Source organism: Leptonotus elevatus, chromosome 7, assembly GCF_054856555.1.
Source record: "Leptonotus elevatus isolate MCC_2025b chromosome 7, RoL_Lele_1.0, whole genome shotgun sequence".
NCBI lineage: Eukaryota > Metazoa > Chordata > Actinopteri > Syngnathiformes > Syngnathidae > Leptonotus > Leptonotus elevatus.
Window position 1 is genome coordinate 6038460 of NC_141245.1, and position 27893 is coordinate 6066352.

The 27893-nt window shown below is 40.1% G+C and overlaps 2 protein-coding genes across 5 annotated transcripts; one reads left to right on the forward strand and one right to left on the reverse strand.

Moving 5' to 3' along the window:
- Window positions 1–382: 382 nt before the first annotated feature.
- Window positions 383–25400, reverse strand: sgpp2 (sphingosine-1-phosphate phosphatase 2). Of its 4 annotated transcripts, none has more exons than XM_086081253.1 (6): window positions 24386–25400; window positions 17292–17471; window positions 14875–15036; window positions 6658–6837; window positions 3463–3552; window positions 383–1282 (listed from the first exon to the last, which is right to left on the reverse strand). In XM_086081253.1, exons 2-6 carry the CDS (start codon window positions 17394–17396, stop codon window positions 740–742), a joined length of 1080 nt encoding a protein of 359 aa, XP_085937379.1. In that variant the 5' UTR covers window positions 17397–17471; window positions 24386–25400; the 3' UTR covers window positions 383–739. The 4 variants fall into 4 exon arrangements, with proteins under 4 accessions (XP_085937379.1, XP_085937380.1, XP_085937378.1 ...); XM_086081254.1 differs by lacking the exon at window positions 24386–25400 and adding an exon at window positions 17560–17675; XM_086081252.1 differs by lacking the exon at window positions 24386–25400 and having other exon boundaries at window positions 385–1282; window positions 6658–6816; window positions 17292–17635.
- On the forward strand, window positions 24371–26896 carry rnf228 (ring finger protein 228). The gene has a single exon (XM_086081255.1). The coding sequence runs from the start codon at window positions 24730–24732 to the stop codon at window positions 25504–25506; it is 777 nt and encodes a 258-aa protein (XP_085937381.1). The 5' UTR covers window positions 24371–24729; the 3' UTR covers window positions 25507–26896.
- The last annotated feature ends 997 nt before the right edge of the window (window positions 26897–27893 follow it).

The window sequence follows — 27893 nt, forward strand, 5'->3', positions numbered from 1 at the left end:
ACTGAAAACGTAATTCAAAAAATGCTAATAAACTTTAAATATACGTTTTCCAAGAATAATTGGGGGGGAATTGGGAGAAGAAAAAAAATCTTAATATGCAAATTCTCAGATGCCCAACAGCAAGTATGCAGTAGGCAACTGTATTATTGTGACTGTGCAAAATATCCAAAATGGTTAAGACCATTGCAGCTCTGTTAAGAAACTGCTCCAAAATTCACTAATTCATGTTACTACCAACTTGTTTTCGTCATGGGCCACATCATAGTTTGGGTTTCCTTCAAAGAGCAATTATGATTGTGAACCCAAATATGTATGTTCAACTCATATTTACAAAATTGAGGAATAACTAGTTTTGAAATACGGAAAAAATATATATTTTTAAAGGAATTGGTAACCAAAAATGCTTGCAATATTTTAATGTTTTTACAAGTGAAAACAATTTGCAATTTTGGTATTTCAGCAAGAAACCCCAAGTTAATGCACATAATTTGCTTTGTCGGGCCACATAAAGTGATGTGATGGGCTAGATCTAGACCTGGGGCTTGAGTTTGACACCTGTGTACTAACAACTATATATTTTTCTAAAATGGCAAGCATTTTTTTATTTAAAAAAAAAAGTAATAATTGGCTTTTGAGAATGATTTTGTTATTAAGGAAAACAATTATTTATTACACGAAGTATACACAATTGTCGTTGCAAATGCAGATTATATATTTTTTTGTGTTTTTGTTCTATTTATCATAGCCCTAATCGAATGAAGACTCTACTGACCAGTATAGAATGAACAAGTCCAACGGCTGTATATGTGGCAAATTTGCTTGGTACTTCAATCTCTTTCCTCATCCTGGCACTCTGGTCGCATTTTGGTACTTTGTACCAGCAGTACAACAAATGTAGGCTGACTGCTTTCATAACCTGCCGAGTACCCACTAACGCTCCCACTCCAACGAGGATGCGGGCAGTGCCAGATGCCAGCGTGCATCTTGTCAATGTGGGTAATGGCACAGGCAGGACTCCTTGGGGCTCAAATGTCTCCCCCAACTGTTTGTTGACCCAATAGCCAAAAGAGCAGCCCGCCCCGGCTCCAAGGACGGTGGTGGTGTCACCCCGTGTGGTGCTGTAATGGTCCAGTTCTGGATACGTGTAGCTGAGGAAGAGGGGCAGCATCAATGCCAGGATTGGCGACAAACTGCTGGTGAGCTGGAATTGGTCGAAAGCTTCCCAGTAGGGGTGAGTGAGAAACATTAGGAGGGCTGACATCAGAACGCCGCAGATGACGTCCTAAAAGAGGAATAATAATTTGTGGTTAATTGTAAAGACTTCATGGTTTAACATTTTTGCATTATGATGTCAGTCTTGTTCCTCAGCTTGGTGATCTCCGGATGCTCCGTAGCCTCCTGCCTGGTGGACCCAAAGGTACTTTGTAGCTAGAGACCACTTTCACTGCTGCTCTTCTAATGTGCATGTGGGCGAGGATGCGAATCTCCGATATGCCAATCGCCAAAATGATGTTCTTCACTTCACTTACAGTAAATGTGCCTCCCACACTGTGTGCGTCCTTTTCATTTTGATTATACTGCTTTTATCAAATGAGAGATTCACACGTAGTTATTCAGTACGTGCTATTTCATTTACTTGTGGATTTTACTTTGTAACCTTTTTTGCAGAAAAATTCACCTATTTGCCATTTTCTGTGACTGAAAAAAAAAAGTCTGAGAATTCTTTCCTTGTTAAGCCAACAAGGTGAAACCAGGTCTAAGTCGTGTCGCAGTTGATTTGACACGATTTTGATGGATTTGGCAGGCAGACAGATTCTGTACTCCACCGCTATGTGTGGTAGTTCTCATCGTATTTCATTCATAAATTCATTTAAAATTCATTGAATGCATTATTATTATTAGTGACGCACTGAATATTCGACCACCGAACATTTTCAGCATTCGCCGGGATAAAATGCAAGCTGAAAAAATATGGCCGAAATAGGATGTTGTGGTGACGCAAGCAAAAAACGCTGCAAGCAAGCGTCTGTTTGAATTAAACAGCAAACGCAGGGGTTTGTGTCCGCCTCGCTTCTCGCTGGCTTTTCACCGTGTGAGTTTGCACCGATCGGTGGCAGCAGCTCCCAGGGTCATTGCGCACACCGGAGGAGAGGGGCGTCGCTTAGTGTACAACATTTAAGCTGATCGAAAAAAGACAGAACTGCCGTGGACTGCAGAACAGATGAGCCACTCTTTCTCCTGCAGCTCCTTCCCTTTTTTAAAATTTAAATAAGATCCCCTCGAACGCTTCCACTTTTTCACCGGCATCCCGGTGGCCGTGCTAAATACTTTAGCTAATGCTAGCACTATTGCTATCAACAGTTTTAAACACGGAAACACTTACCGCTATCTCCGGGTGGTGACAGACCTGTACAGGACGCTGTGTGTGACTTTGCAGTCCGTTCCCGAAGCCGATTAGCTGGTGCGAATAAATGTATTTCTTTATTTTTAAATGTTGGTGAATGTGCGGATTTTAAGTACGCCGCACCTTGTCCCGCCGCACGCATCCGTTCCCGCCTGTGCGAACTACATTGACTATAAAGTGCAATCACACCGCCAGAAAATGCTCAACCCTCGTTTGGTGATTAATGTACGATTAGCCAACATGTCTGCGGTGTGGGCACATTTCAATTTATTTTGTGCTTGGTTAAAATGCCAGTGCTAAATAAATATTTTATAATAATCTTATAATTTTAATTAATTAAATTAAATTTAAAAAAAATCAGCGTTTCGGTTTACGGCCAAGCATCTTTCTTTTTTTTTTTTTTCGGACAAAAATTTTCATTTCGGTGCATCCCTAATTATTATTATTATTATTATCATTATTGCACAATCAGTTGTGAAAAATGGTCGCCAAGTAGGGTTGGAGAATCCAAGTCCTGAACATAAAAACCCTGAAACAGATTGGCTTTAGCCACAGGTGCAACAGGTGGAGACGAGCTTGTTTACCTTCCAGTTGAGGAGACGCACCTGTGGCTAAAGCCAAACTGTGGCAAGGTTTTTACTTTCTGGACCTGGATTCCCCAACCTTGTCTCTAAGTGCCCATTTTGTAGCGGCCAACTTTACATCATCTTGCAGTTCCTCATAAATGTACTCTGTGCACGGCAATCTCCTGCAACGAGGGGAGCTGCTTCCATTGGCCGGGAATCAAGTCGACTGTTCACTCCCACAACGGCACAAATGCTTAGATTTTTTTTTTTTGCTCCTAAACCAAATTTGGCTTCCATTTATCCTTTCGGCAACACATCTCTGACATCCTCTTGTATTATTCCCTATTTTATTGTTAGTCGCTAGCATTTTAAGAGCTATTTGGAGAACGGCAAATGATGCCAGACAGTTGAAGTGGATGCAAATGAATAATGTATTTTGCATTGAGCTTGAATGTTTAACGCTGCGAGCGAGTGCGAGGACGACCAGCTCACCAAAACGGAGTGCATGCCAGTGTAGAGACGGCTCAAGCACACCATCGTCGACAAGGTCACAGCCATCAGTAGGCCCATCTCGAATTGGAACTGGCATGAAAAAAAATGCAAAGCACACAAAACTGTGACTGATAAGCTGACATGATGAGATAAAGAGAGAGAATGTTGTTTAACAGGTGTTTTCTTGGCGGCATTTGCTCTCTTACTCCACCGTCTCTCCATCATTTATCTCTTCCCGGCCTCTTTTACCTAACATCTTTTTGTTTCTCCTCCATTAAGCCTCTTGCATTCATCTGCCCCCTCCACTTCTCTTCTGCCTTTTTTTCCTTTCTGGAAGCAGCTGGAAGCCTATTCACTGGTAGTTCATGAAGAGAGTCCCCCCCTCTCAAAAGCCACAAAGGACACCAGGAACAGGAGGGGGTGGCCCTGTGATTGACTGCGCTGACCTCCGACCTACTCCGGGAAGTTGCCCTGAGGCCTTATAGTCATTCAGAACCTTCTGCAACTTATCTGAAGCAATGCACTTTGTTTCAAATCTGCCAGTATTTAATGGCAGATTTAAGTACCATACTGTAAATGAATGTGATTTCTTCGAACCTTGAGGAAAGCCCTGTATGAAATTGAGGTCGCCGTAAGCCCATCCACAAATGACCTTCATGACTCAAGAGCCCTTAATTTAAATGATTCAGTCTACATCTTTAAAAAAGTAATCCGTTTAAAACACTGACCTTAATTAAGAAAGTCCATGATTGAGCCACTGAGTGTTTTACTGACACATTAGGGCAATAAAGAGGCGAAGAAGCTGTGACGAGGAGGAGGCGGGAGGTTGGGATGTGGACTGACAGTCATTGACTCCCCCGAGTCCATCAGGAGACCAAATAGTAGCTTGACAGGTGTAGTTGATGGAGACTGATTGCAACTGCAGGCCCCGCCCCTCCCGGCCCTTTATCCAGGCCCCGCCCCTCCCGGCTCTTTATCCAGGCCCCGCCCCTCCCGGCCCTTTATCCAGGCCCCGCCCCTCCCGGCCCTTTATCCAGGCCCCTAGAAACGACTGTTTGATTGACAGTGGAGTCGCTCACAACCTTCCCACTCGGCGAACAGTGAGGAAGATGCCATCCACTGGCCCCAATAAGTGACCCTCCCACACAGCCCAATTTAATATAGAACACTGAAATGATAGTAAGACTGCTGTTAAAATACCAGCATATGTCAAATATATTGATTTAAAGAGAACTTTTTTTTAAGTTTGGTAAACAAACCATATTCAGAGACATCTGGTAAAAGTACTTTACTTTGTACTTATAGACTAGTGAAGTAGTGATGCAACTCCTTAAGTAAAAGTAAAAAAATAAAGGCTCATATATTTGTAATTTTCACTGCCATTGGGGCTATAGACGTCAAAAATTTATTTTAACTATTTCTATTAGTTTAAAGTTTTTTTCACTTTTGTTACAGTATGAAAACCTAGAAAATTCAAATATTTAATCGCCTGATGCCCTCAATTTTTAATAATCTTTTCTTTTCTTTTTTTTTTTAATCGCCTCAGGCAATTAAAATCGTTAATTGTAATTAATCGCATGATTTTAATAGTTAACACAATTAATCACAATTTTTATATCTGTTTTAAATGTACAATAAAACATTTTTTTCTAGGTTTTCATACTCATGTTAACAAAAGTGGAAACATTTTTTAACTAATATAAATAGTTCAAATGAATTTTTGACGTCTATAACCGTCAATGGCAGTGAATGAGTTAAAGGGTATGTCAAACCAAAAATGTAATAATAAAACAATAATATGACCACCCCTTTTATCTATTTCAGGGGTCGGCCATTTTGCTACTTCACACACAATCACAGTTGCTCAGGGTTCAGGTAACAACCAATCACGACTCAGCTTCAGAAAACAGGTGAAAACAAGAATTTTTTGGGGTTGACTTATTTCTTACCTTAACTCAGGCTTCCCCAATCCTGGTCCTTAACGGCCGGAGTCCTGCAGGTTTTAGATGTGTCCGCCCTCCAACACATCTGATTCATATAATCAGCTCACCAGCAAGCTCCGCAGAAGCCTGTTAACGACCCTGAGCTTTCGAATCACCTGTGTTGGAGGACGGAAACAACTAAAATCTGCAAAACTTCAGCTCCCAAGGACCAGGATTGGGGAAGCCTGCTTTAACTAAAACCTCTGGAAGCCTATTCCCACCAGTTGTTTTTTTCCCTTCTTTTACTGTCAGAAGCTCGTTTCTGCCACTGGGTAAACAAAATATAATGATTATGATGATGATGATGATGATGATGATTATTATCTCTTTTATCACAGTCTTTGCTGGTGTTCCTTTTGTGCATCAGCCGGGTGCAAACCATGCACCTAGGGCGTCAGTCACTCAAGTAAATTATTCTGTTCATATACTAAGCACATTTTGCGCGGATCCCAGCACGCAGATCTTTGCCGCCAGAAAAAAAAAAGGGGGGGGTGAATCATACCACCTACACCAATCATACTCTCACCGCAGCACAGTTACTTGAAGTGTCGCACTCAGCAGGACTCTAAAATATGACTTTATGTAGGTATGTATGTATACTTCTGTAAAGCTTTGTCTCTCCCACTTCCAACCACAGCTTTGGTGCATCATGGGAAATGAAGGAAACCTGACAGGGCCACCATTCAAAAAGCTTAATGTCGGATCCTGTCTACCGAACACGTCATTCTACTGCATAACTTGCTACGATATCGTAGCGTAGAACTCCACTAGATGATGAGAGCCATTTCTAGGGCTTTCGGAAGCTCAAACTACAACCGCAATAATCAATGTAAATCCAAATGGACTCATTAGGTAGTGTAAGTGTGTCATGTTATGGCCAGCAAGTGTATTTCATCCTCTTATGTGAACATCACAGTGTAGCAAAATTTGACTCGCTCTGACTCATTATTTGAATGCGTCAACAATAATGCATAAGCTTCGTATACGCCTACACTGTTTTCCATGTTTAATTTTCCATCACTACGCTTCTCAGCAGGTTAGCAAGGGGAGATGATGATCACGTGTTGCCAAGCAACTCTTGCCGATCGAAACAAAAACAAAAATGTTATACTTTGATACACTAAAATGCATCTGTTTTTCTGTCCAGCCTAAAACTACACAGCTATGTCAAGTGTGGCTCACAGTTTTCATTATTGGCATCAGTGATGCTCACCTGTATTCTGGAAGGTGCGCTCAGTAACAATGTAAAGAAGATTGCTGTGGCAGCCATGGCATGGGTGGAGGGCAGCCCGTACTCCGCTTCAAAACGCATCTCCAGCTTGACCACAGGGGGGGAGCTCGGACGGGGCAACTTCAGCACGTCCTTCATTACCTGGCCGATGTACATCACCAGCTACAGGTGAGGATAAAAGTCATGGAAACTGTCAAATTCAAGATGACAGCAACTGTGAACAGTAAAACTAAAAAACCCAATCAGGTCATGTTCTAAAACTAACCACACATTCATGAATAAGTGAGTACAATCTTGACATAAAAATAGAACACAAGTGCTGCTGCAGTTCAAACGCTGAATTAAGGGGGGTGCCCGTCAACTCCGTTTTATTTAAAGCTCTGCCTTTTATATTTAATGAATGGCTGACAGTGAGGGACAACGATGCAATGTGTGCAGTGAGGGCACATGGCATTTATGTGAGTGTTTAAAGAGAATAAGTAGACAGTTTATTATTACCAGCTACGCTAAAATTGTACTGAGAAAATGCTTGTTGATCTGTAGAAAAGGTCTACCAATCAAGTCACATTGTGGAAAAGCGGGCACTAAAAAGCTTCTGTCAGATAAATGCATCGTGCTGAAACAGATGTTGTAAAAAGCCATGAGGAGCAAGCATTTGAAGCTGCTTGTGTCTCCTGATAGACCGACATGGTTTTTTCAAGGCAGATACGATTATTAGTAGTCAAGGAGACCGATAAACCAATATTTCAAGCCGATATTAATTTGCAGTAAAAGAGAAATTATTACCGTCCCCCCAAAAAATAAATAACTTTTTCTTTTCATTTTAAACCTATAAAGAATAGACAGCTTTGTTTAAAAAGTTATTTAAAAATGCAGGGAGCTTCCAGAGTCATCAGCATGTGTTAAGCTAAATTAAAAACTAAGCAAGTAAATAAAGTTTTCCAAAATTTCAACATAATTTCTTAATGTATTTTTTTTTAATGAAAAAAAGTGTAGGGAGTTCCCATTGTCTGCATCAATTATAAAGTGGAAATTTAAATAAATCCATAAATTAAAAGTTCCCTGCCTCTCACTAAGTGACAAATGCATGCAATGCAAGATACTCCAAAGCACACGCGACAACACCAAGAAGATACATAGATAGAAAATAGCTATTTTTGTGTTGTAAAATATGAATGTTGAATTATTCATTGCTACAACATAAAAAAAAATAAAGAAACAATGGTGTGATTTTGTTTGATTAATGGCCAGTCTTCCCCGCAGCAATTGAGTTCCTTTATGAAGAGGAAAACACATTGGACAATTTTTCGTAGATGGGCGCAAGTGCGCTGGGTATAACAACGGGCGCATCTCAAATTCTCAATACTGGTGTCGAGGCAAGTCTCGTCTACTTTCTTTAGGACTGCATTGCGCCTCTCTGGGCGTTCCACAGAGCCCCCGGCACATCTGGCAACAGAGAGTTGACTGCACTCGACCTAAACATGGGCACATCTTATTTTTCGTGCCGGGGCAAGTCTAGTTTAGCGTTTTTGTGAATTTGGTGGACATGCTATGCCACCCTTAGGTGTTCAGTTGGCCACAAGTGCAGCTCTTATTTGTTGACAAAAAGTAGACACGATTTTAAACTCGGTCAAAGCAGGTCTAATTAGTGGCACAGGAGTTGATTTTGATGGATTTGATCAAGGTGCAGGCAGACCCATTCGGTGCTCTTTGGACGTGAGTGGTGGATGTCATCTATTTAATTCAGAAATATGACAACAATGTGTGACAATCCTTCTATCATACACGGCCGCACGGTCGTGGGTGCAAGGCGGTCTCCAACTACATAAATCACATGCGCAACTGGCTACATCATCCACAACGGGAGCTTCTGTAGTTTACCTGCCAATGTCATGCATGGATCCGATCGAGTCTATTTTCTGTTTCTGCAGTGTCGAACCTGGCGTCAGCTCCCACCAGTGACGTGCAATGAGCTCTAGGTTTGGGTAGGCAGGCAGTCGCAAATTGAGACGCACACGGCAATTACAAATTTGTGTGTCGGCAGGCGAGTGTACAACGTATCGTCGAGTGACCATATTTTCATTTCCAAAAAAAGAGGACACTCAGCCTGACCTTGAGATACTTGATACTCAGATACAAGATGCCATACATTCAAACTATTTTAACATATGCCTCCTCTGTATAGGTAGAAAAAACAAAAAACAAAAACATTACTCTCTTTTGAAGTCTTACATTTTTTGCACCGCAATCTTTTTCATTTTTTTTTACTTCGAGTGGGGTTCGTACCCGTCGTCTCCGGTGCAGCAGCTCAACATTTGCCACTCAGCAAGTTCTGGACCACCGTCTGCCAGCCACAGTAAACGTTGCAGTGCACTCTGCCTCCCATTTGCCGCACAACGAAAAACGGACCATTTCAAACCCGCCCAGAAAGAATGTAATAAAGTGAATATTTCCCTGTAAAACAGCCTAATTCCTCTCAAAATCAAGCTAGCAATAGCAATAGCAATGCCAAACACCATGTCAACTGAAACAGCCAGTTAATCCAAGCACGTCCACAAAGCCAATCTTTCCTTTTGCACCATTCTGTGTGAAAAGTACGAATAAGTCTTCGTCCTTTACTTTGCTGAAGATCCGGTAGCTTTGGCGTTGGTCTACCATCCTTCAAAAGCAGACGTTGTCCCTCAAAAGAAAGGTGTGAAATAAGTTTTATATTCTCCCGAGTGGCGTCACTTTACCGCTTTGCTGTGCACCAAACATACGTTCGCACAGGAATAATACAGCGACGTAAAAAGGCTGCGTAGCGATCTGCCTATTTGCGTAAAGGACTTTTCTACTGGGAAACTGACTACGCATGCGCGAACAAACATCGCTACGCGGCCAGGGCTGGGAAGAGCACAGCAGCGGTGTGCCTTCAGGAGGATAATTTTTGCAGCATTGTTGCCTGCAGGCCAGACGAAGTAATGAGTCATTTTTAATTGAGGTATGAAAATCACCGAATGTTGTCACTTTTAAACCTATAGATAGTGTAGGCTTTCTGAAATGAAAGAATTAATTAAAATAAATAGAAAAAGGCAAACGGTTTCAACTTTCATTTCAGCCTGGGGTAGGCGGTGCCTACCTTGCCTATCCTGAACGCACGTGACTGGCTCCGACCACCCTGATTGGAATGCAAATGGCCGAGAAAACTTGATGTACAAAACCTCTTCTACTTTTGTGGTCATGCCTACAAATAATGTTATTCTATTCCAATATTTACATGTAACAAACACGACACCTACTCCCAAACACACAACTGGTCCTATGAAATGGACAATAAACAGAGGCCATTAAGCATGCCTGACCTCATCTATTCACCATAGCTGCATTCACACAACAACACGTTCTGTGCGCACACTCTTCGTCCCTCCTCCGCATTCAAACAATGCAGCCCAAGTGCGAGCATGATATGATACCCCCACTTTCCCCCTCTACACCCACCCCCGACCCACACGTCACATTCAGCTGTGTAATGCCACCGTGCCATCCTCTCATCACTGGTGCCTTTGGAGAGGTCACGTTAAAAGGCTGACCTAGGGACTGTCAGGTCACCTTACGAGGTGAAGAGCGTTCAAGACAGGGAAGTGTGTCAATGTGTGCGATTTGTGATTGAGGCAAGTGTGGAGTTGGACTTTGTACACCACTACACATTAACAGAAGCCAAGAGGTGTTGATTGAGAAGAATTTCATGTGTATACATCCAGTGTTTATGAGGAGTTTATTTCTGAACGAAAACTTTGGACTCTGCCTTTAACAAGCAGCTCTTTGAAGTCAATTGCCTTCAATTAGTCCACTCGTCGCATGAGCGCAGCGGAGTGCCTTGAGTGTTTAGTTTGCATTGTAGCCTATCCATCCATCCATCTATTTTCTTAACCGCTTATTCCTAACTTGCCTACTTATTTATTTATTTATTTATTTTTAAGTGTGAAGTCTGTTTTAAAAATAGCCCACCAATGATTGGATAGTGTGCCTTGCTAAGAAAAATGAAAACAGAGGAAGAATATCAACATGTATTTACTTATTAACTTAACATTGTACATGTTTGCAAAAGTAAAAATTTGTCTTTATTTTGTTTAAAAACAAAATAGAATGTGTTACATTAAAAAAATGCAGTTATTTCCCCAAATATTTCAAATAGGCACATTTTAGAGCTGTAATTTTAATACTTTGATATTTTTACTCATATCGTCTCATGCCTGTTTGTAAAGTGTCGGTGAAAGCTGCTCCTTGCTCTGCAGTGCATGCCGCTTGGTGCTAAACCAGAAGAGCTGCTAACAAAAAAAAAATTCCATCCAGAATAATAAACATATCATTTGGGTATACATATGATTGTTATAATAAAAATGCAAATAAATTCATGTAAAAAATTGAGATAAGTATCACCTTGAAGATCATGTATTGGGATACATATGTATTGTGAGGTTGTTGGCAATACCCAGCCCTAAAAATTACCTTAGTTCTCGTTTATTCTTGTTAAATTGAGCATATTACTGAGACTGACTGTTAAAATCAAGACTTGCTGAGATGCATCCTAAAGAAATTTCGTTGTATTTACGATGACAATAAAGCTTCTTCTTCTTCTTCTTCTTAATTGTAACATTTTGTTTGTATGTTTGTGTTGAAAAAATGCTTATGATGAATGGACATTGTGTTATAATCTGTGTTTTGATTTGGTTTTAGTTAGATTTTAGTTGTCATGTTTTCCTTGTGTCCCTTTTTGTCACTCATTAAGTTTTATTGCGTCCACCTGTGCTTGTCAACCCGGTCCCTTGTGTCATCCAATGAGATCCCTCAGCCACTTGTGTCTTCTCCAGGTGTCTCTCGGATCGTCAGTTTTTATGTATTCAGCTCCCTGCTTTCATTCAGTCCTTGTCGGTAATCCTTGTTGCCGTTTACTGTCGAGCCTTTCCAACTCTTTTTCCTTGTACTGCTTTTGATGCTTTGAACCCTTGTTATATTGGACGTTTATTAATTTTGAATAACCCTTGCTTGCCTTTTTGTTCTTGTTAAATTATTATTGATTGATTGATTGATTGATTTGAGTGCACACCTGCCTTGCCTGCGGCTTTGTCTCATTTGGGTCCACATCCATGTGAACAATAAACACATCGTGCTGCTCCTTGCATTGGCTAGGCAAAAAACTGGCGATCCGAGAGACACCTGGAGAAGACACAAGTGGTCGACAAATTTATAAATTCTCATGTATAACTAAACGTATGTGTTCCATAAGGTTCAATTCTGGGGCCCTTTGTTGTATCTGCTGCCCCTGGGTTCCATCTTAAGAAAACAGCAGTAATTGTTTTAAACACTGCAAAAACTAAAATCTTAAGTAAGATTAAATTTTACCTAAATTTGCAAATTTTTGAGTTGACAAGTTATTTTTACTTAAAATGAAATTGTCAGGCAAGATCATTGTTCTTATTTTAAGATACTTATTACTTAATTGTCTTATTTGATCAAACAGTCTTGGTATTGAGTGTTAACAGCCAGTTTTAAGTATTGTGAGGATTACAACAAGCATTTCCCACATTTTAAGATGACAACTAACCAACATCAAAGGCCCCGAACTGGGGTTTCATGAGTTTTCTTATTTTAAGATTTTGCATAATCTAGTAAATACGATAAATGGAAAAAATACAAGTATGAAAACAATTATGGTTCATTTCGTTATCTTTACTTCTTTCAGTACTAGCTCAGTGGCCTAGTGGTAGAGTGCCTACCCTCAGTCTTTAAGGTTGTGGGTTCAATTCCTGGTTGGGTCATGACAAAGAAAATGGGACCTGTTACCTCCCTGCTTGACACTCAGGCTAAATTATCCAAGCGTAAAAAAATACTCATGTAATTTATTTATTACAGCTTGAAAAAAGTCGACATTACTTGTTTTTAGTCTGAAAATACTATTTTCAAGACCCGCAGTGGTTGTTGATATGGGCCTAGTATTATTTTCTTGTTTTTCAAAATCTTACAGGTAAATTTAAGTAAAATGTTCTTGTTCTGTTGGCAGATAATTTTGCTTATTTGAAGTAATAATTTTCTTATTTTACTATATTTTTTTCTTAAAATTTCTACAGTCATTTTTGCAGTGAAGTGCTTTATAAATATAGAATTGAGTTGGGCTAAGCTATTAATTTCAAGTAAAGCTTTGTGGTTGTTTTGAAGATATGTGTAATTCTCTTTGCTTTATGTTTAGCTTGACAATAAACTTCAACTAGAAGTGGCAATAAAGAAATAGTACTGCTCGTTTTTGAAAAATGATTTTTAAAAAAACGGTCTGTCAAACTGCTGCTTGTTGTGAAGAGTGTTGAGTTCACTGCCATGATACAGCGCTTGTATCTCAAATTTTGCTCGCAAGTCAAGGGGGGGAGGGTGTCAACAGGATGGTTGATAGTCTTGAAAAAAGTTGGGTTATTCGCATATATAATATCAAAACGGCACATTCAAAGTTTGTGCACATATAGTCATAAAATGCGTGAATGTACTTCAGTTGTTGGCCTGAGTTGTTTTTGATGTGGGGGAGGTGGGGACACAGAAACAGCATAATACAAAGACCCCCGTGAACATTACATTAGTCCTGAAGCACAATGGTGGGTCGTTGTTAGAAGTGCATGCTGATGTGCCCCCGGGATGACAGCCCAAATGGTTCACCCAAAGTCAGAGAAAGCACAGGCAAGTGATGAGGCCTATAAAACACTCTGCTGGCGCACTAGGGGGAGGAGAACACAGAGCAAAGCTGGTAATGGCTAACTAGAGGGAGGAGAATTGGTGTGTTTAGCCTACCAGATGAAGAGAGGGTACATGTGTATGCGTGTGTGTAGGAGAAGAGTTCACACAGGGGCCTAGTGTAGCCAGGATGGCAAAAAGAATTCTATCTCCTAGCCGTAGGGGGCCAAACAAGGGGTTCAGGCACAGGGCACCCACTAAGGGCTCGAGGCAGGGACACAAAGGGCAGAAAAACACACCGCCTGTCACACACACTAGTTTCACTCTCCAAAATGTCCAAATCTCTTTTAATTCAAGGCACTCTTGTGTTGTGACATCCTCTAATAGGAAAAACATCTGAAAAGGTAAAGGCCTTTTCCTTGTGATGTCCTCATGTATGGCCTCTCAGTCAGGGGCCGGATCAGTCTGGCCCCAGTGTTCCCTGGCCTGGGGATATATGGACATGCATGGTGTCATAGACAGGTCACTGGAGAGGGTAGAAGGATGAAAGGAGGTTGAAGGGTGAAAAGAGGGAGACCGGACTCCAGAGAGAAGAGAGGATGCTTTGTGAAAATTAGGGACAACAGATTGAAGGCTGGTACGAGAGCAGTACAAGAACTACGAGTTCTACCCTCCAGCTTTCCGCAGCCACTGAACATTTTTCCACATGCTTGTAGGTACATAACCTCCATGTCAGGTTTTCAACCACTGAGCAGAGTGAGTGATAATGAGACGAAAAACCCCAGACTTGCTTGGACGGGTCATCGGTGATGAGTCATGTATCTTCGAGTACGACCTGAGCCTTTGCTGAAAAAGCAGAAAAAAGCATCAAAGGCCAAAGTCAAAGCCACAGGGCCAGATGATCAACCAGCCCGTCTAAAAAGAGATACTGAATCGTTTGCTTTGTTCAGTGTGCAAGTAAAAGCGAGAGTTGTGGCCGGACAACTTGTGGCTTCCCTGAGCATCTGACAGTTCCCATCCAAGAAGATCAATGCAGTGCTGGAGCACCCTTCCCACTCACCCAACCTGGCTGTGTGTGATATTTTCCTCTTTTCCTAGCTCAAGAAGGTCATTTAGATGACGATGACAACAAGTTGGCCGTAATGACAGAGATGAAGAGCATCTCAGAAGAAATCTTCCAGGAGAGCAAATTTTTTGAGAAGACAGTTTTGTCACTTTTCCGACCCACTGATCAACAACATTGTGGCCAATTGCACATGAATCTAATATAATATAATACAAGAACTGTATCAAATATTCTGCCTCTACAAAGATAAAAATTTTCATTTGTCAGAGAGGTAATAATTAAACAATATTTTCCATTACTGCGGTTGTAGTTTTCTCAGGTGTAGAATTCTTATTGCATTATGCTGAAAGCTCCTAACATGACTGACACATGCAAATAAATAATCACACACATCTCTCGTATCATGTATAAATTGTTGAGTATATATTTTGACTCACGGTCCAGATGTTAATCAGGCGCCGGCAGAGGAAGGGGTCCAGGCACCAATGAATACATGGCAGACAGGTGATGTAAAATACTTCGTGACCAAGGCCAGCGGATAACAGAAAAAGGAAGTGCAGCAGCCAGTTCCTCACTTCATATTCAGGTGCGCTGCAGCCCTGTTATACAACAAACAGTCATCAATATCAAACAATACTTTTAAGATTGCATCTCATCGAGCATTTGTCTAGCTCATTAAAATAACAATCATATTTGTTATTACATATATTGTGTAAAAAAAAAAGAGACTCTTAAAGACCCTGTAAAGTGAAAAAACAAAACAAAAGACAACAACGCTGTACGGAAGCCTGTTAGCCCACGAGCTAGCCACTAGCATAATAAAGAATCAACAAAGTGTTTCTGTTGTGTGGACCCACACGCAGCACGTAAAAAAAGGCAGTGGTGAAAAGGACAGATCTTGGCATCGCCACTGGGCTGCCGGTTCGCAAAGCAGCAAGCGAGTTAGCCCGCTAAGTAACCATGCTAGCTGGCCCGCAGCAATTTGCCACAGCCTTGATTCGTAAGCTAAACATTTGTCTATAAAGACACTGTAGCCCAAATTACACAAAACATAGAATACTTTTGGGGGGCAAAACTTCGTAGCAAACTGAACTATGTAGTGGTAGAAATGAGCTAAGTTTTTATTATTAATTACCTCAGCTAGCCACCATTGAAATGTACCTCAGTACCTGCCATGCAAAGGGCCAAGGTGTGGAACTGGACTTTAGCCACACACACACACACACACAAAATTTGGACAGCTGATAAGTTGAAAAAGAGTTTACCGCTTTATTTCAACAATAAAGTACTCAATTGTTCTCAGTCTTTGCACATGTTTTCAGCACTTCAAACATATTTAACTTATTTAAAAACAAATCACGACAATTACAATACAGAGGCTTTAAAGGAAGAACTTAGCACTGATTCATCTCAAATCCTATATTGGTAAAAGTAAGAAACAAAATAATAATAATAATTAAAAAGAACAGACTGGATTTACATATTGCTTGCAAAAAAATAACAAACATCTATTTAAAACATAACTGAAAGAGCATTTTAGATCATGCCAGTCTGTCTGCCCGTTGTAAATCACTATGGTAATATTAAACTAAGATGATCAGATCCATATACCGGTACATTATTTTTGCAATGAATGTAAAATACTAGGATTAAGTTAACATAAAGGGGTTTACATTTAACCATCAGGCCATTTTTAAACTGCTACACTTGGGAAATACTGTGAATGAGAAGTGGGTCCTGTACTAAGTGGAAGTGTACTCCAGGAAGAATAGTAATGGCTTCTGTATAGCTAATGGAGATCATAATAAATGTAATGAAATGTATTGAGGAGAAGGAAAAAAATCAGTTTGCATGTCACATTTTGTTGTTTGTTAAAACCAGCGTTCATTATGTTGTCAACTGAGTAACAAAAAAATGCCAAATTAAGTCAAGATTACTGAGAAAATGAGAACACCTTACTATAATGTGCTTTTGAATTACAGACGCTGATGTTATTAGGCACAATTAAGACACAATGCATTCACAACAAATCATTCAACATAAAATAATTATATTAATAAGGACATGGATGGGGAATATCTTGCTTCTCCAAAGCCGCTAATATAGTTGTTAATGTTCTCTGGTTCACATTACTCCTTATCTCTGCCGTGTTAGTTTTTCATGACCCAAAAGCTTGACCGCATTAACTTTACATCCCTCTTTTTAGGTCTTTTTTATTAATGTTGTGTCATCTGTGAAGGTTGAAAAATGTAACAAAGCCTATTTTGAGAAACTAAGGAGAAGTAACTATACAGATGTTTTCAAATGTAGGGAGTAAAAGTAAAAAGTTGTACGAAAAATAAATACTCAAGTAAAGTACAGATACCTACAAAAATATACTTAAGTACAGTAACTAAATGCTCTATTTTTACTTAGTTACCTCCTACAACTGCGGATTGGTAAAATTTGGATATGAAAGTCAAAACCTTTAAGCTCAATAATTCACAGGTTTTCTGAGTCAAATTTAACACATGTACATGCCATATGTTGACCTAAAATACTTGATCATTTAAATAGATGGACATCATTACTACTACAAATCCACTGTGTCAACATTCAACAAAAAGGCAGACAGGCAAATGTAAACATTTGTCTCTGTGCAGATGAGGACCTGGCTGCAAACAGAAAAAGCAAGACAAACAAGAAAAGCCAGTCAGAGTTTGATTAACAATTGCTGATAAATATAAATTGGACTGTTTTCCTCGTCAGTTTCCAAATGTAACATAATGGCATGAGCGCTGAAATTTGAAATTTGTTTTCCTGGGTTAACAATAGCCCAATTCTAGAAGGACTTAACAGTACCGTGAGTACATACCTCTTCTTTGTATTTGTAGTTGGAATTGCTGTCCTGGCGGTCCCACGGCGTCTTACGTAAACCACGTGATTGGTGAATTTGGTCGGGAGTTTGAGCGAGCGCCATCCCTCGACTGTGACGCGTCGTTTGGACAAGATGAAGTCCACATCTTCTCTGGAATGCCGCTACAAGCTCCGAGTCCTGCAAGTACAACAGGACCTCCAGTTTGGCCAGCGAACAGATCATATGCTCAAAGGTGTTCAAAGTGGCGTCGAAAAGGAAGCAACACCTGGCTGGAGTAAGCGCAAAGCCGCGCACGGGTGCGGCTGATGTAAGTCACAGGTGCGCGCGACTGGGCGGTGCTAGGCGGACTTGCAGGTGCTTGCCAAGTCGTGAGTGGTTGTAAACGTTGGACGACCTTTCTTCAAACGTCAGGGGAGTGTTTAGTGTGACAAGTCGACGAAATAGACACCTCCTGTTCAGGCGGTTTGTTTTGTTTGGAGCTTGTATTGAGGATCTTCATTACAAAAGCAAAAGGTGGCATAAGTAGGCTACTGCGCTCACATTCTCTGTAGTAGAAGTACAGTTACTTTTCTCTAAAAACAAACAACAAAACTATATATATATATATATATATATATATATATATATATATATATATATATATATATATATATATATATATATATATATATATATATATATATATATATTTATTTATTTATTTTTTTTTTTTAAGTACAGGCTACATAAGTTATTACATTACAAGTATAAAATACAAGTTAAAGTGAAAAAAAAGAAAAACAAGAATAGGAAGAAAGAAAAAAATCATCAGTAATTTTGCAGTTTACATGTTTAAAAGGAAGTAGGAAGAAGTTGAAAACTTGTCTAGTCCTACCCTTTATGTTTTGACTTGTTTCAATGGATACTAAAATAGGTATATTAATATTTCAATGAAAGAAAATGTATAAACCTGTTTGTGTATGCAACTGCACTTTGACCTGTACGTACATTTGCCAGTAGCATAAGTACATGTAATTCATAGACATACACCATAATAATTCATCCTCATACTCACATTTACAATTTTCATTATACTGATACATCAGAAGAAATTACACAATTTCTGATTTTTTGCCAGCACAAGTCTGATTTAAATAATTTTCTTGAACTTTGCTTTAAATTTTTTTTTAAAAAATTAACTCAACAAGTGACTGACATTTTTTCAGGTTAGTACCAAAATCATTCCACAAATTAACACCTTTTACAGAAACACACCTTCGCTTAATATTTGTTCTTGTTATGATTTTTTTGTAGTTTGAACATTGAAAATGTTTAAACAAGAGAGACATGTGAAAATGTAAATGAGAAAAGTGTATAAACTGTGTGGTGTGGGGTTTTAGAGCCTTAAAACATTTATAATAAATGTAAAACATAAAGCTAACTACTTTGCGGATTTCATTTACTGATGATTTTTTTGGGGAACCTAACCCCAGTGGAAAACAAAGGAACACTGTATTGGGTTTTTGTTGTTGGATTAAGTGAACATAATCTCAAAGGTTTGAATATCCTGCTACTAGGTGGAGGAAATCGCCCACAAGAGGATGACCATGATGAGATTGTTTATTGCATGATTTATCCTTTGCTTTGAATACAGTATTTAATATTTTTTTCAATAACTCTTGATATGGTTTTACTTGTACTCAATATTTCAAACTTAAATTTGGAAGATGTCTATGAAGCATCATTTCTTCATATTCTCCAAACAGGAAACACTGCAAGGATCTTCAGTTGCTGGACTCGAACCCCGCTTTGATGTCATACCATTTGCCACCGTCTATAGATGGATCAATAGGTAGTTCTATTTCGTCTCTCATCGACCACCAGAGGCGGTGCTATATAGCATGCAAAGTGTCTTCCCGCACGCACAGATGAGAATATATACCAAAGGGACATGTCACTAGTGTCCTCCGGGTGAACCCAGGTGTGACTGCATGCTGGCAACTGTGCAAACAAAATTAATGCCTCAGCATATTTATGCAATAAAGAATAATGATTTCTAAAACGGTCTGGTAACGGTCCAGTATATTTCCCCCTTTATATAAGCTGGGTCGTTATCAAAACACAGTCATTATCCTCCATAGGTTAACTTTGAGCTTTGTCTTGTTAACCAGAATAAAAATGTTTGGTCACATATTTTTAGCATCGGAAATACTAGTAATACTAATAGACATATATAGAACAGACATTGCATACATGTTTCAATTTGGATTGTTTTTATTTGGCTTTGGTATTATGTTGAAGCCTGATGTGCATGTTACATTTGGTTAAAAAAAATAACTTGAATTTTACTGCAAAACTTGTTTTAACAACATATGGATTTTAACTTGGCCTAAGTAGGATGCAAAAATAATCAAATAAAAACAGCAACTATATGATCAACTAACATTTGATAAAAGGGTGTCGAGTTTATCTAGTAAGATCAAGTATACAGGTAGCTTTTTTTTTAGACAGTAAAAAAAAAAAAATACAGGGACAAGTTATTGTTCGTATTTTTACACTACCCATAATAAGACAATGAACGGCCCAGGTAAAAGGAAATTGTTTCTGGACAGAAACTAACAGCCCAAAAGTAGGCTTCAAATAAAAATTGCGACTTCAATATGTTTAGCAACACGACATTAGCTCACAGGACCGCACCGTAGGCTATGATCGTACAATAAATCTTACCTTTCTACTAAAACTGTTTTCTTTCCGGCCAATTTGAGGCTTCTGCATGTTAATCTACGTTTAATCTGTTCCACACTGTTTGTCGATTGTACCATGTAGAAATAAAAAAAATGTTTAGCTTTGGGCCAGGCGTCCCGGCGGATTTCGCCAACCTCATTGTTTTGTTCCGCTATTACGCTGGCGTCTCAATTTTTGCAATGTGTATTCTTTCTGATTTTCATTCAAATTCACGTTTGCGTTCTCATCTGCATCCGCATCCGCATCTAATCGGTAGCAGAACGGATTTAAATAGCAAATAGTGACCGGAACTAGAACTACTTCCTGCTTTCGCATCTAAGAATCATGGGAAATGTACTACTATCAACTGCGATCGACAGTCACTGGTCAGACAACGCAAGCTGACATTTCTAGCTGTATATTTCTAATGTTACAATGTGTGACCGGCACCACGTAAACGGCGCAGCTAGCTTTCAATAGCGTGTCAGGACCAAGCAAAAAAAGGTTGGATAATGGTGAGTGCATTTTGAGCTGTTGAACAGTCAACCAAGATAACATTTAGCATTAATGATTGGTGCGCATTGTAACGCGCGTTGGCTGATCAGCCATGGACGGCGCAGCTGGAGAGCAAAAACTGGAGAGCAAAAACTGGAGAGCAACAAAGTGAACTGGCTTACTTTATTAATAGTAAAAACAAAAGCAGTAGGCTTCTCTGCGCTACCACACGTCCTGATATGCGTACACGTCCACGGCATCAAATATATTGATGGCTAAAACGAAAAAGTGCTGCATAGGGACAACAAAAACAAAAAGGCGCCACCCTGTGGCGCGGTACCACACTGTGGATTGTTACAGCATGTCAGTCAGAGTATTTTTTTTAAATCTGTATTTCTCATTAAAGAACCTGTAGAGTGGTTTTCATGATCTGTTTTAAAATATGTTAAGTATGTTTGACGATAATTGCTTACATTTTTTTGCAAAGATTGAGATATTTTTTTTTAGGTGTAATGTTTAATAAAAAAATCACCTCATCAGTTGCGTATTTTGGGGTGTGGCTAAGTAATGTTTAAAAAAAAAAATCACCTTATCAATTGCGTATTTTGGGGCGTGGCTAAGTAATGTTTAAAAAAAATCACCTTATCAATTGTGTATTTTGGGGCGAGGCTAAAACGAGGCCCAATGATGTATACAGTAAGTTCTGAGTAGCCCTCATTTCATCTGTGGCTATCTGTTTCAATTGCAAATTACTTATGATTATCATTAACACCTTGCCCCAGTTCTACAACCACCGTGTGCCATTTAGCTATGCATACAACCCCCAAAAATGCATCTTCCCTGAGGTGTGCTTGTGAGCTGACCAACTAACAGCCTCGCTCCATGTACCGTGTACCGATCATTCAATGTGTTAGTGCCTCGCTTGGCGTTGTTGTGTGTGTGTCTCCACAAAACAGACACGGAATGGATGGAAAGTTAATGTTTTATTAAACACATCGGCACACGTTCAGCATGCAGCTGACTACAGACACTTTAGCACAAACTGCATGAACAAACGTGTATAATTGACAGGTGAAGGTCAAGCAAAACATGTTTCCAGTGTCTTCTGCGGACACACACACATTATAGCGCTGGAAGGCGGGCTCTAGTTTTCAAGATTTTGGAGCCGTATTTTATAAACTTCAAATGTGTCAGGCTTGATCACAATACTCTTTCTTCACCGTGCTGTGTCATATTTACAAGACTTTTTTTTTTTCGGTCAGTGATTTGGCTAACTTCAGTATTGACACACACAAAAGGATTCAGAATTTCTAAATTAGTAAATAGGTTTAACATCTGATCGTTTTCCAAGCAAGAAAAATCACTAACAGACCACACACCACAGGGTAATTGCTCAATATAATATTTCAGAGACATCTGAGAATAACGACCTTTGCTGTCCTTGATTGAAGGAGGAGGGAAATGCTCATATTTCGCCTGATTGCCAGTATGCGTGTACCCCGCTTTAATCAATTTTTTATATGTGAAGGACAGCACAAGATGATGGGTGGGGGGTTTGGGGGGGTCCTCAATATGGCCAAAACGGCACAGCACACCCAAAACAATATATCCACTGACATGTGAGTCTTGTCACTCAAACCCAAACCGTGATAGGAGTCGCGGTGCCGCAGGGAATACAGGCTGCCACAAAAATACAAAGAAAGAGTAGCAGAATTAGTAATAGTAGTAGTAGTACTAATAGATACTTTGTACACAACACAACCACTTGAGTCCTCTATTTGTGTCCATCAACAAGCGCAAGCTTCAGGTTGCTTCTTAATTGGATATCGTTTCGTTTCATGTGGCAATCACATGAGTTAACTGATTTTTTTATTTAGATTTTTTATCATAAATGCTAAACGATCATCTGCCCCAGCGGTCTTCCAAGCAGATAAGGGAGGTCAAATCACACCACAGGCCAGGATCTTCTAGAGACATGCAATAACTTTGTTCAGAGGAGGGAAACCAAAGTTCAAATTGGCCTGATAATGTAATGTTAGATTAGGGCTCTTAATGATTAGATATGTGACTTGAGCTAGGCCGTTGTGTCGTTGTGACCTGTCCTGGCTTGGCGCCTATCTGCACTCTGGCACACTTATCCAGTTGAAACCAGTTAAGACCATCAGGTCACACATTCTCACATGTTCTAGGCTGAGCCATCCCCCGTGTGGGTGACAGTATAAGACTAGAGACTATTTTAATAGATTAGACCTTCTTCCACATTCAGCAGATAAGGCTTTACAGCTGTGCACTCGATCTTTCAGGCATCCAGAGCACATGCAGTCTCCTGGTTGTTATTATTAGCATAGCATGCATTCAAGATAAAAGAACCGATGAAAGTTCCCATCTAAACTTCACAGTACTGTACTGGGCTTAAGGGGAAAAAACGTCAAGTACCGGTTGTCCAAATTCACTTTCAAAAAAACAAAATGTTTGTCCCCTGACCTAGAACAACAATATTATTTCCTTTTACACTGACAATAGATTTTTTTTAACAATTCAACATTAAATGCTCTGTATTTTTTTAAAAGGTCTGTAAGACATGTGGAGTTTGAGGCTCAACTATTCATTTTAAATGCACATGCCAAATAAAAAGCATTTACAACATGTTGGTTCTTGCTGAGAAATACAAGCATGTTACCTTTAATGCACTTTACAGACAGTCAAGCAAATACAGAAAGCCTCAACTCATCTTTATTTATAGACCATTTATAGAAACGGCAGAACCAAAGTGCTGTACATGAATAAAGATTGAGTATAAAAAAATGAAACACAATAGTAAAATAAGAACAATAAAAACATAGCATTTAATAATAATAATAACAACATACACTTATCCTCACTAGGGCCACGGACATGCTGGAGCCTATCCCAGCATTTGGGCAAGAGGCGGGGCACACCAAAAACAGAAAGCCAATTGGTGACATAAAACTCCTCTGTGTTTTTAGACCAAACTGTCACAGTCCTGGCTCCCAGCTGACCTGCCAGTGGTCTGTTGGTGGTCTCAAAAGTGTATGAAGTTGAAGTTACAATCCCCAGAGGAGGGAGCGAAGAACAGGTGTTTGCCGTTTTCATACTGCCGTACAGTACAGCAGCCAGCCCCAGACTTAGTTTTATTCCGTCTCACAACACATCTTGGAGCAAAAAACAACAACCCAAAATCGTCAAATGAAATGGGGTACAAGTGTTGGGTGATGAAGAATTCACTCGGTTTATACTACAATATGTACAGTACTAATCCATCATGGCCATAAAGATCTTTGATGCCATTGAGGCTGTCAAGTTCTTCCGTGGCTTAATTTCTGACAAAAATGTTTGACAAAGGTTTTATGCAGATTAAATTGTCATAAATGTCTTTTGTATGAAACGAAAGCGGATTTATAGTGGAACCAGTCTATCATAATCCGTGTTTGATTAATTAAAAATGCATTTCCACTCTTTTCTCAATAGGTGTAATTTACATTAATACCGGATGTAAAATTGATTATGTGAAACCGTTTGTATTAACACAAATAAGGACTTTGATAAGTGAATTGATTGTGGAAAGCTCAACATGATACATATGAGGATTACGTTGTATTATACAGTAGGCTATAGTGGATTGTACAGTAGCCTATACTTCCGGATTATTATCTAGTCTAGTGGACAGATGGCACCCTAGAAAGGCGTAAACACGTTTTTAATTAAGGATGTATTTTCAAAGGCCAAATATGTTCCAACTCACAATATGAGTGTTCTGCAAACTCCTTATAAAGATATTAACCACCACAGAATTTTATCCTTCATATATAGTAGCCTATAAATTTGTGTTTCCAACCCCCCAAATATGACGGTGAGGACAGTCGGCTACTCACAATCTCGGTCAACACCGTGTCTTACACACGGCCGCCCCCATCATCATGGTGGGTGCATGAGCCAGCACTCAGCGCAGCATTACATCATCCGTTCCCACACAGAGTGAGGTGAAATTAGGGCATTGTAATATTTAAACGGCACTGAGAGCATTTAGGTCCGATCAGACGACGCCCTGCACGCTCTGCATCAAGGATGATCTAAAGCAGACACGGTACAGTCTACTGGGATGATGGCGTTTCCGTGAGCACAGCGGAGAGGAGAGGAGGAAGGGAGGGGAGAGGGAGAGGAGGATAGACGTCAGCATCTGTCCGCCAGCTTCCTTTGTGTTCAACGGAGAATGTGAATGGCCAAAGATGACATGGCAGAGGTAGATTTAGCATCAAACGGAGCGGAACCCCCCCTGCAGCCCCCCTCCGCGTTCCCCTACGAGGAGTACGAATGCAAAATCTGCTACAATTATTTCGACCTTGACCGTCGGGCGCCAAAGATCTTGGAGTGCCTGCACACGTTCTGCGAGGAGTGCCTCAACACTCTCCATCTCCGGGAGGAGCGGCCATGGCGCATCAGCTGCCCCGTGTGTCGCCATCGGACGCCGGTGCCGGATTACCGGATACAGAACCTCCCCAACAACACCAAGGTGACGGAGGATTTCCCGCTCTACATCGACTCGGACCCCTTGCCCCAGGACGCTTTGCCGCCGTACCCTCCCCCGCTGCACCCGGCTCTCGTCGCCCTCCGCCGGGAGGAAGCGTCGGGGGCGTCCAGCGGCAGCCAAAGCCAGGCGACCCCGTCCACCACCGTGTCCACGGCCACCACCATTTCCCAAGACTCGGTGCGCTATGACAGCTGTCAGAGCTGCAAGAGAGTTGCTTTAACCACCGGCTGCGTGTGTGTGATCTTCTCCTTCCTGTCCATGCTGGTGTTGCTGTTCTTGGGCCTGATCTTTGTGAACAGTCACGGCATCCCTCCCCTCCCAGCGGGACCTATTTGCTTATCGGTGGCCAGCATTCTGGCCATGTTCTCCGTGGTGGTCACGTGGCTCATGTGCTGGCTTAAATACAGACCGGACCATGACACAGGCCGCTCATCTACCACCGGTAACTCTCGGAGAAACGCCTGATCTGCTTTTGACTGTTCTTGCGAGCTTGTGTTGTATGACCGTGATTCCCTTTTGCCCCTTTACCTTTTCTAAGGTTTTAAATAATCCCAAATGGCATTCTATTAGTATCGGAAATACCCAAAGGCCTTTGTGTTAGGAGCATTTGACCATCCTGATCCTGAATCATCTTTTCATCAACTTGGAATAACAGTGGACTTGATCATGCATTTGGACCTCTGGGATATGTTTGATTCGGTGACTGGATGTGAGGCGCTTGCATCCCTAACTTGTTACATAATATTCCATTTTCACACCACTTCCTGTATGACAACTGCCCATTGCAAACAAGTGAGGTATTGGTTTGATGTTATGAGCTCTCTATGCACACTTTTCACCTCCTCCAGCTTAAGTAACTGTCCCTGCAGGATGCCACTGTTTCCCTTTTTGTCAATGAAAACTGCACCTGCAGGGTTCCCTATATGGTAAATCTTAAAAAGGGATGCACTCAGCGATAGAGGTTTTTTTTCTCTCACTCTGTGTCTATGTGCTCGATAGGCTACTGAAAAGTCAAGATCATGCTTTGTGACTGAGCTTTTTTTAACGACATGGACGTGTGTGTCTCTGACTACTGTGCCTCACCTTGTTGCTCATTGAAGCAACCTTTACTGGAATCATCAACATGAGGTGCAGTCCCACTGCAACAAAGCAACCGCTGGGACCGTATTGCAGCATTTATACATCACAGATTTGAAATGTTTGAAAACATGGTGTTGCTTCACAACAATAATTTTTGTTGTTGTTTGCTTGTTAGCCAACTTGATTTGAAGATGCTTAATTCTCCGAGTCAACTCATTAGCAACGTGTCATAACGAGCTTAAACTATACATATCCTGGGAATGTCTGTCATGAATTCTACAGAGATCTAATTGTTGCTAATACAATCAGCTACTTCCTTGCACTTACCAAGTGGAATACATGAAGTATGTGGAGTTGAATCCTAAACATCTCAATGGTCGCAATATGATCATGTGGACACGAAAGTGTTTTAATGTAGCATTTGTTTCCCTGCCCCAAATCCCAAACGTCTGAATTTCCCATGAGACGCAGATAAGAATCAAACTGTGAATTTTTAACTCCACATCTGATTCCAACATTTCAATCGTCCTGCTTAACCTTCTCCCAACTCTTACCAATGAAGCACTTTCCCCCTTTTTTCGACAAGTAATGGGGTATATTTTCAAATGTGAGCATATACTGGATTCATTTCCGAGGACCTAGAAGCTATTGTTGGCTTTTACTGCGAGTATGTGGTTGTTGTTAAAGTACCAAATGTATTTGCACAGAGAAATGCTCTTTATCTTCTGTTTTGCAAACATAAATACATTTCAATAATAAAGAAAACATAAATATAGACGCCATTGCAAACTGTGTATTAATTTTGATTGTTTCTATTTTGTTAATTTTTTTACAGTTAAGATGTCAACATATAGCTTTAGTTTATCATGCTTGCTCTGACTGCTATCTGAATAGCCACTTGACAGATTAAAATCCTTGATGTGTAGCAAATACGCCCTCTACCGGACGGTTTAACATTGCATGCATGTTCTCAAAATATAATTACTACAGTACATTACAAATGATCGTATGTGCATATTGATCATCATCATTGTCACTGTCATAAAATGCTCCCTTCTATATATATATATATATATATATATATATATATATATATATATATATTTTTTTTTTTTTTTTTTTTTTTTTTTAAATGTTTAGTCGATAGTCTAATGTTAAATCAATGATGCGTAGCTGCTGCCAAATAGTTGCAAAAAGTCACGCCTCATAAATTTCAACCACCACACGAGATCGGTACTTCCCCAACTCGTTTGCACTCCCAGCATAAACAAGTAAACAAGTCCCATGTCCACAAGCAGTTAGCCAAGCTGTATCTATCAATTCGATACACTCCCACTGGCTTCTGTGAAATGGATAAGGGTGCCTTTGAAAATCAGCCTTGACCAAATGCCAAGCGTGATAAAAAAAAAAGAGGAAAAATGAAAACACCCACCCATCTGTAACTATTGCTATAATGATTGTGTCTATCAACAACGTGGATTGCATGGAAGTTGGCTCTTGCTCTTGCTTTATTTTTCACCCCAAAACCACAAAAAATAGCCTACGTCACATTTGCATAATTTAGTGGCATCAAACACAATCGCGAACAAATTGTTTTCAACTGCATGCTCTTTTCTTTCTTTCTTTCTTTCTTTCTTTCTTTCTTTCTTTCTTTCTTTCTTTATTTTTATTTTTTATTTTTTAATGCGCTTACTCACACAAACACGCACACATACACATACAAGCATGGTCTCCCAGGCAGGGAAGCGAACCCACGCCAACCTGCATCGTAG